The 16,638-nt window shown below is 50.0% G+C and overlaps 1 protein-coding gene across 1 annotated transcript in view; it reads right to left on the bottom strand.

The window, feature by feature from the left end:
- Nucleotides 1-16,638, bottom strand: part of LOC102562412 (discoidin, CUB and LCCL domain-containing protein 1-like) — a 55,111-nt gene that overhangs the window by 36,221 nt on the left and 2,252 nt on the right. Inside the window, exon 2 of the mRNA XM_014605028.3 lies at nucleotides 4,545-4,766. Coding sequence (XP_014460514.2) covers nucleotides 4,545-4,766 — 222 coding nt within the window. The remainder of the gene's footprint in view (nucleotides 1-4,544; nucleotides 4,767-16,638) is intronic.

Below are 16,638 nucleotides of genomic sequence, written 5' to 3'. Positions count from 1 at the left end.
GGCATGGAAGGGAGGGAAGGGAAGAGTGAAATCAGGAAGGAAACTGAGCTCCATTTCAAAAATGTTACCATGAACATCTGTGCTAAGTGGGGAGAGATCCCCTGACAGCATCTCTCCCAGAGAAAGGCCTGTGGAGAGCAATCACTGGACTGTGACCCAAGCCCTCTTGGCATTGCAGTCAATGGATCAGGCCAAGATGCATTAAAAATATACTGGCCAGCAAAGCACATCCTCCACAGTTCCCAGGATTGTTACCATATATAGGCGGGGGGGGAGCAGAAGGCAGCTGAGGGAGGCTCAGTGGGGTCTCGCTAAAAGCCAGAAAAGTGTCAATAGAAATGGCAAGGTGGTTTCATTGTCTGAAAAGCAAAGGGCTCTCTTTAATTCTCTTCTTGGTGCAACACGGGGCCAGAGAGTGCCCAAGATGCCTGCAAGCCTGCACCATAGTCAGATCTAGGCAGGCTGCACTTGATGGGCCAGCATCTGTGGCCGTACACCATCCTTTTGCACCCCCACAAGCCCACAAGCTCTGGAGTGACTAGAGGCTGCATGGATGCTCCAGTAAATACTGGTCTGAAAGAGGCTGCATAGAGCCATGGCAGCAGCTGAGGATGACTTGAGAGGTCTGCTCCAGCCAGGCCACCTTCTTAGCACGTCCCACAGGCTGGGCTGGAGGAGGGGAGGGTGGGGGGGCACCTCAAGGTGTCTCTCACTGCCACTTATGTGGTCTGTCTCCTGTGTAGTTGAAAGTACTGACCAGGGGCACCTTCAGGGCAGCTTTGCTGCTTCTTTTCCAGGTTGGGCAAATGTGGAGCAGGCACAGGTACGGGAGATGTGGTTTTCAGCAGCCTTGTCAGAAGCAGCACAGAAGTGATATAAATTAACCCTAAGATCAGTTTGCCCAGGGTCACCAAGGGAGTCTGGGATAGAGCAAGGACTTGAATCTAGGTCTCCTCCAAACATATTCTGTTCCATTCCCTCCTGTTTCCATGTCACTGTTGCCTTTTAAACAAAGAGATAGGGAGGCTGGCCCAGTGGGGCCCAAGAGAATTACATTGTGTTCTGCCACCAATTCCCTTGGTGACCCTGGGCAAATCACTTGGCCTATTAGTACCTCAGTTTCCCTCTAAACAGGGAGGGGAGCAACCCTGCCCAGGCTCAAAAGGATGTCATGAGGATAAATTCATTAATATTTGTCAAGCAATCAGGTACTAAGACAACGAGGGGTGAGAGAAGCACTGAAAACACATGGACCTTTATAGAGAGGGGAACCTCAGGGGACTTTAAAAGAGCTCTAGGTGGGAAATGTAAGCACAGGTCATAACTCTGCCTGCTGCATGACCTGCAGCGATGGGTGCCTCCCAGAATTGGGAGGCCGAGGTGTTGCTGAGTTCAGCTTTCTGATTTTCACAGAACGCAGGAACCTGCAAGCTGAGCCGAGCTTGGGAGAAATGGACTTTTTTGGGAGTGAAAGAGCCCTTGGCAATGGGTTCAGAGCCAGGTCCTAAATATTTACTTTGTGTGAGTCAAATGGAGCAAAATACTTGGTGCCAAGATAAAAGCAGCCTCAGGAATGACCTGCAAAGGGAGAGAGACTTGGCTTGGGCCCTGTTCTGTTCCTCTATTGTGCATGAAGAGGCTGAAAGGGGCTTTCCCTTCTACTTGGTTCCCCCTTACCTTGGAAATGCAGGGCCTTGTTGCATGATAATATAACCAAGGAGGGATTTTTGCTCCAGACCCAGGAAATTGCCTGTCTTGGGCCTCACTAAGCTTCATTATGGTGCAGGGGGCTGCTGCTTCATTGGCACTTCCCAGACCAGCAACTGTTTGATTCACACAGCATTACATGCACCTGCAAAACTCTGAGTGAAAATGGGCAGTTCAGAGCAAGACCTGTGTCTCTCCAGGCAGGGGAGCTGGGCAGCTCCCCCAGCAACAGTGGGAGTGGAGAGGACTGGGTATGGGGTGGGAAGGTATATGGGGTGTGCAAACTTCATGTATCATGTAGCGAACAGTAATTGGATGGGATTGGCCCTGGTCATGGAAAAGACGGGACAATGTCAAAATATCTGCTGCTGCATGGGTCCTTCCATTTCAACCTCCCTGCAGGAGATCTCAGGGGCTACCCCAGCAACTGGGATGCAGCAGCCTGCCCCAAATGATCCCGCCAGGGGATATCACACCAAAGACACCTCCTGCCCCCTTCATGAATTCCTCATCAGGCTACTCAGGGTAGTTTGCCTGCTGGGTGCCGGGATGTCACACACCAGATCTACTGGGTCAAATCCAGGGCTGGTGAAAACCGCAGTAGCTCCATGGATGCTGATAGAACTGCACTGATTTACAGAGGGGTGGCTTGCCCCAAGTCCTAATTTGGGGACCCAACTGAGGGCTGTCACATATGAACCAGAATCCCACCCCGCTGGGCTGCCTTTTGTCTAGCCATTGCTTTGCCTAACATAGTTTAGCAGTATGCAAGGTTGCTGGCACAGCAGACAGATAAGGATTGCTCACAATGGGCCAAGGAAGCCCCAGAGAATAGGCTCGAGGAAACAATCCCAGCCCCAGGGGACTGATTCAGTGATTTCATTGGCTTTTTCCATCTGACTGCTAGGGTTATTCAGAGACACAGCTGATGATTTCCCTCTCGCGCGTCCCTTGGCCCAAGCACAATGGAGCCCTCTCTTTGCTGAATGCCGCACTTCCTGGATGCTTGGCATGCAGTGCCTGTGTGTCGCGTGATCCCCTCGCTGCCTCCGCTTGACCCACTCTGTGTTTACCTCCATTTCCTCTTGGCTCAGGGCTGCTTCCCACCCACTCTGTGCTTCCCTCCCTGCCATTGCCAGGGCAGCCTGTAGCAGGAGGGAACAGATTCCAGGAAAACATCCTCAGCGGAGACAACCAAAGGTCAGTGCCCCATTGAGTCCACAAGCGGCTGAAAGCTGCTTGTGCTGTCACATCCCTCGAGTCCATTCAACCCTCCCAGAAAATCCTAGAAACATTGGGCAACGGCTCCAGGGACAATATTAACTCATTGTGACCACTTCTGTTCCCACCCTGCAGGTTTTCCCTCTCTCAGGAGTCCTGCCACACACTACACAACCTTATTTCCCCCATAAAAAAATATAAAAAGCCAGTTTCTTCACCCTCTTCCCTAAGATTTTTGCAAACCATGATCCTGCAGTGCATTCCACACAGACCTAACCCATGCCCCCAGATGCTTGAGCAAACCCTCAGATATCAGACCTCAATATCATCAGAACAAATGTTGGGTTTTCAGCACCACAGCCATTAGTTTAGCAGCTGGGGATGCCTCAGTCCCACTGTGGGTCTAAAATAGAGCAAAACCAGCACAATTCCACTGCTCAGGGTGTCAGGTGGGTCAAGGCACAGGAAGCCTATGTAATGAGTTTGTTCTCCCCATGGGTGGTTGAGTATTGCTTCTTGGGGGATTCTTGGGCATTGGGATGTTCTGGGCATGATCAACAGGGGTGGGTGACTGGGATGAAAGGCAGCAGACAGAGACACTACACAGACCAGGGGCTTCCACTCTGATCAAACAGAGCTGCCTGGCACAAAGCAAGTGCTGGCTGCCTGTCTCTCCAAAGCCCTGGAGCTGGTGGGCCAGTGGTGGCTTCAGTGACAGACCCCTAGAGCAGAAGCTGCCATTCCCAACAGGAGCTTCACACATGTAAACTCATTGAGGCTGATGCCTTGCCAAGTACCCATACTGGCAGAACTGGGGAGGGACAGGCTCCCTCTGGGTTTGCTAGCACTAGACCAGTGGTTCTCAACTTCTTTAGACTCAAGGCACCCCTTGTTAGACTCCAGACACCCCTCAGAAAGTGCCAGGTCTTCGTTTTCACTTATATTTTGACTATTGAAAAATAATACAGCCATTATTCTGTTGTAAAGAACTCAGAAAGACCACAACAGTGCAGAATGTTTTTAATGCTACTGATTCCTATTTGCAGTCTCTGGGTTTATTCTGTGAATCAGGTTTGCACACCTAATAGTGCTAACATTGCATTGTACCCCACAGCACCTTTGAAAGGATCTGATGGCACCCCAGGGTTGAGAGTCACTACAATAGACACAGTAGTGATGGTAACACCCTGGGAGCATGAACTGAGGCCAAGTGCTACAATTTTCCTATAGGAGTAGCATCTCACCGTACAGACTCCTGAGCCCACGATCCATCGTCCATCCCATGCTCCTGTCCCTGCACGGCACTGCATCATGCCCAGACTTTCCCTGTGTATCTGTGCCTCTGCCTTTTAAGGGGCTGATTTTGCTCTACTTTAGTCCTCCAATGGGGCTGAGACATCTTCAACTTCCGAACAGGAGAACACTAAGAAAGCAATCAACCATGCCCTACCACCCCCTGTTTGCAGCACACTGGCTCCACCAAGCTAGAGCCCTACCCTCACCAAAGGATGGAAGTAGGCAGGGAGGCATCAATCCCCTTCCCTACAGGGTCTTCTTTGGCACCTGTCCCTGCCATTGCAATGGTAAAGGGATGCCAGGATGTCAGGAGCCCTTACCATAGCTGATGCCATCAGAAGGGGACAAGAGCAGCAAGAAGCTGGAGGCGCAGTGTTCAGAGGACTCGATGTCCACATCCCCGAAGGCCAGGAGGAGAGAGCTCCCCTCAGCTGCCTGGATCCTCCACTCACAGGCTGTGTGGTTGGGATAGGTGCCGGGGTAGTTCTTGGAGGTCAGCGTCCCGCTGTGCGGCGTCAGCACCGTATGGCCACATCCGTCCCCTGGAATACAACAGGGCTGGGCTTAGTTCAGACACCAGTAGCATGCTGGCCTTTCAGCCAGGACGTAACTCAACTAGACATGCCCAGCAGGTCTGAGTGCTAACAGATATGTTAAAACAGAGGAAGCAGCAATGGTGGAGGAGTTTTCATGGTGCTGACTTCATGGTGGCATCCCTACATCTGTTACCGACTCACCGAGCAGCCCTGGGAATGTCTGTGACCAACTCACCTCTGACACTGAGGGCACTTCTGATTTCTCAAGTGTGGCATCTGTGACTTCAACTGAAGACAGAGGGAGCTGGGATTTGATTCTGGCTCCCTGTAGCGCAGGCTGAGCTGCTAAAACCCAGGCTTCCAAAAATAGGGGGAAGCTTATTTTTCTGTGCTTCGGTTTCCCCATTTTTAATGGGAGAGAATAACTGGGCTCCTGTAAGCATTGATTAATAGTATCTACAGAGTGATCAAAGGCAGCCTTGATGGCAAATGCTACAGAAAGAGACCATCTGTATTATGCTGATGAAAAGTGTACATTATTGCATCAGAATTACTATTAACCTTGAAGGAATACATGCTGAGGTGTGACAGAGCTTTGTCCATGTCAAATGAGCTCAGCTAGTTTCCAGGGTTTTACAAACAGCTTGAAAAAATTAAGTCTGGAAAGGGGGCATGCAAACAAGAAGAGATGCAAATCCGGCAACCTCTGTCTTACTGTTTCTATCTGAGCACCTCTCCCACAGAGAGGCCAGTACAGAAGTGCCGTGTCCTTTCCTAGAGCTGATTTGTTATCTCATTTCTCCCTAGCTGTGTGCATGACTTCATCTTCTTTTTTTCTAATAGTTTTTCATTGTGCGGCAGTGTTGAATCACAAGCCAGATCCAAAAGGTGTCTGACTCTGATCTAGGTGTCCAAATGCCTACTGAGTTCAATGGAATTAGATTCCTAAATCTTTTTAGGGGTCTGGTCCAGTTTTTCTTTTTAATTGCCCTTTTAATCTATAATTTGCATCAGAAGAGCGCATAGCATCATAAACCAAAAGAAAGCCCCATTGTGCCAGGTGCTATATAGGCACATAGTGTGCGAGGTGCTTGCTCCAGAGAGTTTACAACCTAAACAGACAAATGGTAGTGGGAAACAGGTATGGAAAAGTAAAAGGAGTTGTCCAAGGTCACACAACAGTGGCAGAGGCAAGAAGAAAATCCAGGTCTTTCATCCCAAGGACTAACTGCAGGTGGTGTTGTGCCTGCCTGACCTCAGACCTCTGGCCTAAGATGCAGGGTCTGGTTCTCTTTTCTCTTACGCTGGTTTTGTACTGGGGAGTTACTCCTGATTTACGCCAGTGGAAGTGAGAAGACAATGCAACCCTTGGGCTTTTATGGGAGTGCAGTCAAGATTTCAGGATTTTCCTCACTGGCATAACTCAGTGCTCAGCACAATGGGCCTCAGTTTGGGTTGGGACCTTCTAAGTGCTATCTGAATGCCAGTAATAAGTAGTGAAAATAAACCGTGTGCCATGTGACATGGTTAAGTGGGTACAACACAAGCCTAGGAGTCAGAGAACCTGGGGTCCATTCCTGACTCTGTCACTGACTTGCTGTGTGACCTTGGGCCTGTCACAACTCCTCTTTCCCTTCCTGCCTTTGGTTTCCCTTGTCTATTTAGCTTGTAAACTCTTCAGGACAGTGTCTGTCTCTCACTGTGCAGCACCCACCACAAAGGGCCTTTTATCTTGGTCAGAGCCTCCGGGTACTGCTCTGATGTAATGATTAAGCTGATCCGAGCTGTTTGAGAAGCTGTGGACTGGCAGCTATTTGTTTTCACCACAAGCCTGAAAAAACTTAAACCAAATCACATCTCCTGCCAGTTTGCCTTCTGGTAGCATCAACATGCGGTTAACCAGAACCAAGGATTCAGCCCCCTGTGCCTTCAGAAATCACAGCTCCCTCTATCCACCACTAACAAAGGGCTTTTCTGTTCTCCGTACAGGTATAATACCCATGACAACAAAGCCAGATCCTACTTTACTTTGCAAATACAGCTGGCCTAGTGAAAGGTAACTGGTCAGCTTCCAGTTAGGCTCACTTTCCTGGCTGTAGCTAGCAGCTGTGTCTCATTACCTATCATGGTAGAGACATGCTTCCTCCATTTAGAGAGAAAAGCTTGACTGTATTTTGATAATATTTTTACATGGTATTGCTCTTCATATCTCTAAGCCACCTTGTCCCTTTAAAAAAGGAGGAGTGGTAAATTTGGGACTTACACTAAATTGGCAGGTCCCTTAAAAATGAAATGTCAAGAAGGATGGGGAAGGTCACCCTGGTTCTGCTTCACCTGGGGTCTATTCATTGATCGGTGCTTCTAGGTCAAGATAGATCCTGGCCAGTGCTGTGGCCGAGTATGGTCTGTCTCTCCTGTCCTTTGGGAGTGTGTGAACCACCCATGCTGAGCAGGTGACCAGCATGGGTGACACCAGGGCAAACTGGAAGCTTCGCTGTTTGTTTTGATGACTCCAAGACTGCTGCCAGCCCATGAGCCAGGGTTCTGTCCCCGCTGATACACCTGCTCTTCCACCTCATAAAGCCCCCTTTTTCACCAGCCGCCCCCTCAGCAGCACGTGGTCCGTAGTTGCTATAGCACGCGCTCGCTGGGCGAAAGCCTTTAACAGAAGAGGCACTGTGAGGCCAAATATCAATTAGGCTCCTTCTCTTGCTTTTCAGCCTTTGTGCAGCCTGCATTTCAAATGAATGAGGCTGTCTCCCAAACCGTCCCCCCCATCCCTGGCCCAGCTCTCCTGCAGTCGGACAAAAAAGGAACATTGAAGGCCTCCATTTTTCCTGCTGCTTTTGCTTCTCTCTCTGGGAGATGAAACCATAGCACTGAAAGCTTCAGAGAAACCAGCCAGCAAGAGCTGACAGCCGGAGGCAAAATTGTTTCTCTCCACTGCTCTCCAAATGCATGGGCACACACTCACCTCACTTCTGCCAAGCCAGGAAGCTACCGTGGCCCTGCTGCCCTTCCAACACTGACCTACTGAGGAGGAAGCTGTGGGGAAGAAGGGGAGGCGAGAGGTTTGTGTCAAGCCAGGCTACTGCCTGCAAGTACATCCAAAAGTAGCTGCCAGGGGTTTGATTCCAGTCTCGCAGTGTAAATCAGGAACAAATAATAATCCCTAGCTCTTATCTAGTGTTTTCTATCAGTACGGCTTAGCATCCTCCCAGCTTTACAGAGGGAGAAAGGGAGGTTCAGGGAGGTGAAGAGACCTGCCCAAGGTCACCCAGCAAGCCAGTGGTAAAATAAAGCACAAGATTCCTGAGTGCCGCTCTGATGTTGTATCCACTAGGCCATACCCCCTCCCCATGGGTGTTAAGCTGGTATAATTCAAGCACCCAAAAGATCAGACTGGGAAGCCAGTGAAATTGGTTCTTCTTAGCACCATTGAGAAGGGCAGCTCTGCCAGACACAAGCTGCCCCAGGCCCTCAGCATGGTATCCAGCAGCACCAGGTCTGGAGTCACGTTCAGTCTCAATGCCTGGTTCAAACCAAGTTTTTTCCTCACTCCTTCTCCAACAACAGGTCCTGCGCTGCTTCCACTGAAACCACTGGGGTTTTGCCACTGACTGGCATAGGAGCAGGTCCCCACTTAGTATCTGCCACGGACCACTGAATGGCAGCAATGTTCAGTATGCTTAGCGAGACCGCATCTGTCCGCATCTGACTGCCTCTGCTGGGGCCTGGGAGCCTCTGGGCAGGTCAGCTGCATCTATGTACAACATCTGTAAGTCCCAGACTAGCTCCGTGCCTGTGGACAGGCCCCATGAGGCCCTGCAACACATGCAGAATCACCAGCACAGCCCAGAGAGCAGGTGACCTACCATCTTCCACTGAGGCTGGCCACTGACTTCAACAGGACCCTAAACAAAGGCCCAGATGCTACGGAGGCCCCCCTTTCTAACCTGACACCAGCCACCAGCTCTCAGATGAGACCCAGTATTTCCAAACCGCATCGGGGCAGCACTGACCTGCATGGTACACAAGGAGAAAAAGGAGCAAAGGCGAGTGGTTTTCCTTGAGAAAGAAAGAGTTTGCTCAGTTTTATGGTGAAACTGGTGCTGGTACGAACAGCAAGAGGGGGGAAATTCCAGATGTACCCACAGAATGGGACGACCCCAAGACAAGCCCTTCCCCTGTCCTCCAACTTCCCCAGGGCTGTCCCCTGGGATTGATAGATCTTCAGCCTCCATGACTTACTGTGCCCCTCTCTCCAAGGGGGCTGCCAGGGATGGTGGTTTATGGCAGTGGTTCTCAAACGTTTTTGTACTTGGACCCATTTGTAAACATCAATGGCCAGTCCTGACCCAGCGCCCCTCAGTCTTGACCTGCTGCCCCCCACCCTCAGGCCCCAGGCCCCCAGTGTCAGCCTGCAGCCAGCAAGGAAAAAGCCAGTTTCACACATTTTTCTCCTTTATAGGAGGATCCATTTTAAAAGTTTGTTTGTGACTCTTTCATATATTCTTGTGACCCACTTTTGGGTCACGACCCATGGGTTGAGAAAAGCTGGTTTATGGGGTGTGCATTCCTGCCCACTAGAAGCTGTGTTTAAGCTGCCAGCTCTGCTCGCAGAAGCCAGTCCTGGCTGCCAGATAGGAACGAGTTTTGGTGCTGTCCAATCTGGTGGGAGACTCCTCACCAGTGATCACAAGGAGCTCACCAGTGATCACAATACAGCCACTGTGAAATGTGCTCTATCTTAGGAGTGCAGGTGCTGCAGAGAGAGGGGTGTTGCAAGACTGGGAAAGAACGAGGCAGTATCCAGGCCAGGAGACTCCGACAAGAGCTGGGCTGCGCTGGCAACATTCATCCCGTGTCCCCAAGGGGCTACATCTCGAGCTGGTGTTAGCCAGCATCACTCCATGCAGCTCCACTGATGGATACCCCAGGAGGATCTGGCCAGGACCAGCCTGGTGATAATCTAAAAAATGCTCAGCTTGTTTCATTTTTGGGAGAAGCAAAGGGCTCTGGGGGAACTGCACTAGGGCAATGCTTGGAACACGAAAGGGGAGCTTTCCCAAGCTGTGACTCACACCCCCAGCTGCCTTTGCACAGCTTGGCGCTGGGACCCAATCCCCGCCCTGCCCTGAACTCAGTGTCAGGCATTTACAATTGTACAAAGAACTAGTAATGACCTCTGATTCAGTAGGATTTCTACCCCCACTGAATGAGTGCAATGGTTACGCCATGCTAAGAGGTGCTGGGAAGTCAGGCGCTTCCTATCCGCTCCTTGGGGAACTCTTGTCCCTCTCTACAGCCCTGGGTTTGCTATCCTGGAAAGGGAGGTTTCTTGGTGCTCTGAGAGAGCTTCAGAGATAAGAATGTGGACAAAAGTGAGAAGGCCTATGACATTCCCACCAGCCAGTCAGGGCTTGCATGAGGAAGCAGGATGGCCAGGATGGCTTAACAGAAATCAGAGATTTAGGGAAGAGAGACATGGGGCAAGATTATTCCACAATAACCAGGGAAATGACTTTAGAATTATGATCTGGATCAAAACCAGCACCCTGGATGGGAAAGTTGGTCCATTCCTAACCCCCTGACCTACGGTGCCATTCCCACTAATGCTATTGGAATTAGCCAAAAAAGAAAAACAAATAATCAGTGTAATTTCCTGCCTCCGGGGAGTGCCCTGTGCATAGGAGTTGCTTTCCAGGCACAGCTGCTGCACAGATTGAAGATGCAGATGAATGGGATTAATAGCACAAGGTTAGCATTTAATCAGGAATCATGGGGTAGCAGAGAGTAATCGGCTTGGCCAGTGTATGTTTTCTGATTCTGCATGTGCCCGTGTAGCTCTGTTATCTTCTGATTTCTCTGGAATAAGAAGGCTTCCTGCTGCAGGAGTTGGAAAAAACACATGGAGGGGATTTAAAATCTAGTTAAGAAAATGATGTGGGGAGGGGCAGAGGGAATAGAAAGGAGTGGTGGCAAGATACACCCATCTTCAATGTGCATGCAGGGTCTGCCCAGGCTTATGCTACACCCCTGGGTGGGACAGACAAGAGTGGTGGTACATGGGGCTTTACTGCTATCTGAGTGAGACCTGGTCTGAACAAACCCACTTCAGCAGAAGATCAGAGACAGGCCAAGAAGAAGCAACTTCACAGCCTGGCTCTTTTAAAATCTGCTCCTCTTACAGCACTCCTCAAAGAAACCCTATATACACCACTGCTCTGATTCTCTCCGGTCAGCATCACAGAACGAGTCAGCGTTAGAGCCCGAGTCCCGGTTTCCACAGCCATGATTTAGCCAGGAGGTCATGTCTTGCTGCCCTTGTCCAGAGAGCAGAGTAGGGATGGAGAACAGTCATCTAGGTGGAGTTTCTCTTTGTTCAGGCTTGAGGTGTGAGGGATGAGAGAGGAGACAGCTTCTCAGTAAGCTGGAAGAGGCATAATTCCTCAGCCCTGGAGATCCACAACCACAGGTCTGAGAAAGGCTGGAGGGCGAGCCAAGAAAAGATTGTCCTGGGAAATGCCGCCCTTGATAAAACATCCCAGCCCTCCCTAATGCACATGCCAAGCTCACATGCCAGAGATAAGCTGAGCGCCACACATGCGGCCAGGGATTTCATTTCAGGCTTTCACTGCTTATGAAGATGCTATCGGGTGTCTGATAATTGAAAAGTGAAAAGTAATAAGGTATTTAACACTTGGTGCCTGGGGAGCCGTTATTATGAATTACCCCCCACACCCTCCCACGGTCTGTTGTAACTGGAGCTGGGTGAACACTGCTAAATGGTAATAAGAAACATTCCTTCTCCCATTCCCCCACAAACAGTTGTCCAGTTCCCCCAGGCTCAGACCCCTTTCCCTTCAAAAGAAGCACTCGGAGGACTGGGGTGTTAGTTCTGGCTCTGCCGCTGGCCTGCTGGGTGGCCCTGGGCAAGTCACTAATTTCATCTCCACTTATGCTAAGGTCATCGGGGCAGGGACTCTCTCACTGTCTACAGACCCTAGCATGCCAAGGCTTATAGGTGCCCCTGTAAGATAAATAATATTCCATTTCCTCAAAGGACTTTTGCCCATACACAGTTGGGAGGATGGCCATTTCATTCTGCTTCATGACTGGCAGTGGGGATCCAGGTACCAGCCAGATCCTACATTATTTATTCCCCAGTAAGGGAGCAGAAAAAATGCCCCACCTCTTTCCAGCCACAATTCCCATCTATCCTAAGTAAGTAGTCAGCAGCCAGTCCTCAGGATGCAGTATCTTCTCCCAGACCGATTGCTGAAGGTTATCAATATTAATAAGAACCCAAACTTACTCATGGATAATTCAGGAACAGAATAAAGGAGTTATGTCTGTGGGATAACCAATTCCCCATTCACCCGTCTCTCACTATCAATCCCTGCACCTAATGCACCTCTCCAACACTGATGTAGCTCCACTGACTTCAGTAAAGTCACTCCGGGCTTATGATGGCCGATTTCAACTCTCTGTTCTCACCCTGTCTATTATGGTAGAACACGTCTGCGGAAAACGGCCCCAGCCAGTGGCTCAACATTAGTCTTAGCTGAGACCAAACTGTACCTCAACCGTGGTCCCCACTTGCACTATAACTCTGGGGCAAGATTTTCAAACACGATTCAGGAACACAGGTACCATCTAGGCTGCAGGCTACCACTATGCCTGCAGGCATTGATGACAATATAGTGATTTCTTATCAATGCTTAGTGATACTTGGAATATCAGAGCCCTGGGGAAGATGCACAGTATGTCCCATCTGGTGCACAGCTGCCACTTTAGAATAACTCTCAGTGACCTAGTGTCATTGCAAATGAAGCCTCCATCTGAGCCACCCACCCCACAGCTGCTTTGGAGGAGGGACACTGAGCAAAGCTCTGATGACAGGTTCCCAACTACAAGTTTATTTAGCTCCATCTGGGGCAGCGGTGGGCTAAATATGGCCCATGGGCTATACCCAGCCTGTCAAGTGATTCCATCCAGCACGCAGCAGGTCCCTATGCCCCACCCGGCCAAGGTACTTGGGGCAGCCTGGGCCATGGTGCATGTGGCTGGTCCTGCCACCCCCAAGCGTGGAGGTACTGCCTGGCACAGCCCTATCCCCTCACATGGCTCTCGGGCACTCCTGGAGCTGTAGTCCACGGAGCTGGGCAGCAGGGCAGTGAGGTAGGGGCAGCATGGCAGTCAGATCTGATTTCCTGGCTGCCTAGGAGCAGGCGTGTGCCCTGCTACTGCCAGCATGGCAGGCCCCTAGCCCCCAGCCCCATTGCCTGGCCACCCTGGGCCCATTTACCCTGCACCCACTGCCAGGGGCATCAGACAGAGGGGGGCAGGGTCTCCACAGACACCAGCCTGGGACCTCCATGGGCAGGGCACACTTGGCCAAAGGGATGGGATGGGGGCATAGGCAGACAAAGAGCAATGTCCAGGAGCAAGATGGGTGGGCAGGGCTGGGGCCAGGATTGCAGGGTGGTGACGGCACGGGGCCAGGGCCTGGAGCAGAGCTGCAATCCACTCCCCACTTATCTCTGCGACAGGTGCCAGTTTCCTGCCCCGTGGTTCCTTGTGCAACTGGCGCCAGTCGCAGGGACGTGCGGGGAGCCGATCACAGCTCTGCCCCAGGGCCCAGCCCTGCATTCTCAGTGCCTCAAGATCCCAGCACCAGCTGCCCATCCCACTCCCAGACACTGCACCCCACCTGCCCGCAACCCCATCTCATTTGCCCAGCTGAGTGAGCCCTACCCGTAGGGGTCCTGGGCCAGTCTCCATGGAGACCCTGCCTGTCCTCTCTCTCCAGCACTCCTTGCAGGGGTGCAGGGCAGAAAAGCCCAGGGTAGGATAGGATAAATTGGCATCTCCCTGTCCCGTCCCATCCCGTGTACCCCCCCCAGGGCCAGGCAATATAAACAGCTGTGACAGGGGGCTGGGGCAAGTTCAGCATCCTTTCCCACCCCCGCATCCCTGTGCCCTCATGAGCTCACCAAAACTCCTTAACTAGCCCCTCAGCCAAAATAATTGCCCACCCCTGCTCTGGAGGAAGGTTTCTAACCCAATACCAATAAGACATCACCTCATTTGTAGCCATTGATGGCAGAAAGTGAAGCTGTAATTCAATGGCATCTCTGAAATGAGCTTGAAGGGGCTCAGCCCAGATCTCTGGGATGATTTGGGGGCATATCTGTGTCCAGCCTGGGAATCTGTTTGATGCTGGGGACTCTCTAATGCAGTGGTTCTCAACCTGTTTTAGGCTTGCAACTCCCCTCAATAGACTCAGGGCCTCCCACAGAAAATTTTAGCTCTGGGTTTCCATCGGTTTTTTGATAACAAAAACTTAATAGAACAACTCTTCTGTTGCAAAGAACTCAGAAAGATCACAACAGGTCCGAACGTTTTTTAATGCTACAGATTCCTATCGGAAATCTCTGCGTTCATCGTGTTAATCATGCTTGCACGTCTAGCAGTGCTCAATTTGCATGACACCCCATAGCACCCCTAAAATGATCTCAAAGCACTCCAAGGAGCTATAGCACCCTGGTTGAGAATCACTCGTCTAAAGGTATCTGTCTGTGATTACAAATACCATACTAAACGTAGTACTTGCCTGCCAGCTCTATTATCTTCTGTCTCTGAAGAGCAAAAAGATGTAAAAGTAGCCTTGCACCTGCTATAAATGTGGAGCATGCTTGGATAAAGAGATGGAGCATGCTTGGATAAAGAGATGCTGCTGTCTTGGACAGCACAGCAGCCTCAGAGGCACGAGACAAAGACCCTGCCTCCCAAAAGGGTGCTTAAGGATCCAAACCCAGCACTGCCATTTCAGGAAGCTGAAAAAATCCTGGGCACAATGAGCGAGGTCAGGTGAGCAGCCAGCATGGAGGACCTTCCTGGCTGCGGTAGTCTGCATCACAAAACCCCAACAATCCCAGCAGAAAGATCAAGGTCTGAATGGCCCTTGGGGGCTGAAGTCTCCTTTTACTTCTACAGGTCAGGGATCAGGGGAAGTTGTGGGACAGCTTGGGGAATTCCAACTTTGGCAAAGGAGTCAATCTCTGGTGCTGATAACTGTGCTAATTACTTCCTGAAGTAAGTTTCATTAGAAACCACAAGTGAACTACCAATATTCTTCCCCCCCCCCCACAACCCAGGGATTTACAGGAAAAGCTCCTTGCAACACAGAAACCTGCAAACTGCACTGGCCATTCATTTGTAATCACTTCTAGCTCCCCCCAGCTGCCCTGGTCCCCAAGCTACAAGGTGCCTTGATCAGCTTGGGAGAGTCTGCAGGGGAACAGCTGAGCGAGTGTGTCTGTTATCCTTTAACAAACTGAGGAGAGGAGTAATTGCATTATCAAGAATCCAGATGTACTTTTTTCTCCTTGGAAAGGGCCTTTTCTCCCAGGATCCAAGCCCTTAGTTTCTGTCAAATCTCCATCAGACCATCTTTCCCCCCTCCACAAAAGACATCTCTTCATACCTCAAATGCCAGATCTCCTCAAGTTCCTGCCCCTTGTCCCCACTTCCAACAAGTGGTTCACGATGAGGAGAAAGCCATGAAAACTCCCATCTTTTTCAAGGAATCCTCACCCCCAGGTTTTGAGAATTTGGGAATTCTGAACGATATTTTGTCCCGATACTTCTTGGCAGAAATTTTTTTAAAAATCCCGTAAATTAACCTTTTGCTTTTCCAGTACAAGTCACTTGCATCATTCTAGACATCTTCAGCAGGAAACAAAAAAAAAAAAAACACCAAAAAACTTTCATCACATTCAGCAGATTGCTGACAGGGTATTTCTACAGGATGCAGGAAAGACAAAACATAACTGATGCTGCAGGAGAAATATCTGAGCTCAGAGCTATAGACCTGAAAAGAGCACAAGCACTGGCATGCTCCATGGCCGGGGCTAGAAGTACATCACTGCTGTGGGGATATGCGTGCTGATGGGTTAATATCTAATTTATTTGCAGCCAGTGCTTCCTTCCTAGAAACCAGTTCCTGTCACAAAAATTTAACCCTAGAAAGAACCTAAAGAGAAAAAAAAAAAGGAAACTACAGGGAAAATCTACAAGAGGAAATGTCCTGCTATTCTTAACTTGTTCCTATTTGTAATAATCCCAAGAATCTTGCACCGAAATGTGGAACCGCCAGGGATAATCAGTCTATGCTTGGTGTAGGAGTACCATGCTCAACTCTTAACATACTTAACTTTCTTAAGTCTGTGCAACACACTTAAGAAAGGAATTTTCTTGCTACTATTTAGTTGGTCTAATAAAAGATATCACCTCTGACCCAAGAGCTTTTGTGTATACTTAACTCTAGACAGGTGAAATTAGATCTACTAGTCTTTCAGGAATCATAGGGTCTCATGCTGTAATCTACTTGCTAGACCACATCAGGAAGAGACCAGAAAGCTCCTTCTATTCCCAGCTCTGTCTCTAGCCCTCTGTGTGACTTGGGGCAAGTCATATCCCATACTGTGCAATGGTTTCCTGCTCTGTGAATGGGACATTGGTATTGACCTGCCTACCTGAAGTGAATTTATGATCTCTTTATACTGTGCAATTGGAAAGCATTTCTTGCCAGAACGAGCATAAGGGTGAAATCATTTGAAACTGCCTTGGTCTGTGTGAGTTCAGGCCCAAATTCAGTAGCTGGAAGCTGAATGTCACTGGAAGCATTTCTGGGCTGATTCAGCTCCCAAACCAAGCCACAGTGGGTGCAAAAACCTTCATGGACTGAAGCACAAGGGAGGAGAAAGAGGGGGGGTTGTTCATTGCAAAATGAAGCCTCCAAGATTTATGCAGCTGTTAAGCTGCATATATCCTCCTAAAGCTGAACTCAGAGTGAGGCCTCAGGAGATTA

This window comes from Alligator mississippiensis, chromosome 6 (genome assembly GCF_030867095.1).
Source record: "Alligator mississippiensis isolate rAllMis1 chromosome 6, rAllMis1, whole genome shotgun sequence".
Lineage (NCBI taxonomy): Eukaryota > Metazoa > Chordata > Crocodylia > Alligatoridae > Alligator > Alligator mississippiensis.
The sequence above is the reverse complement of the archived record's forward strand: the minus strand, read 5'-3'. Positions and strand labels throughout refer to the sequence as shown.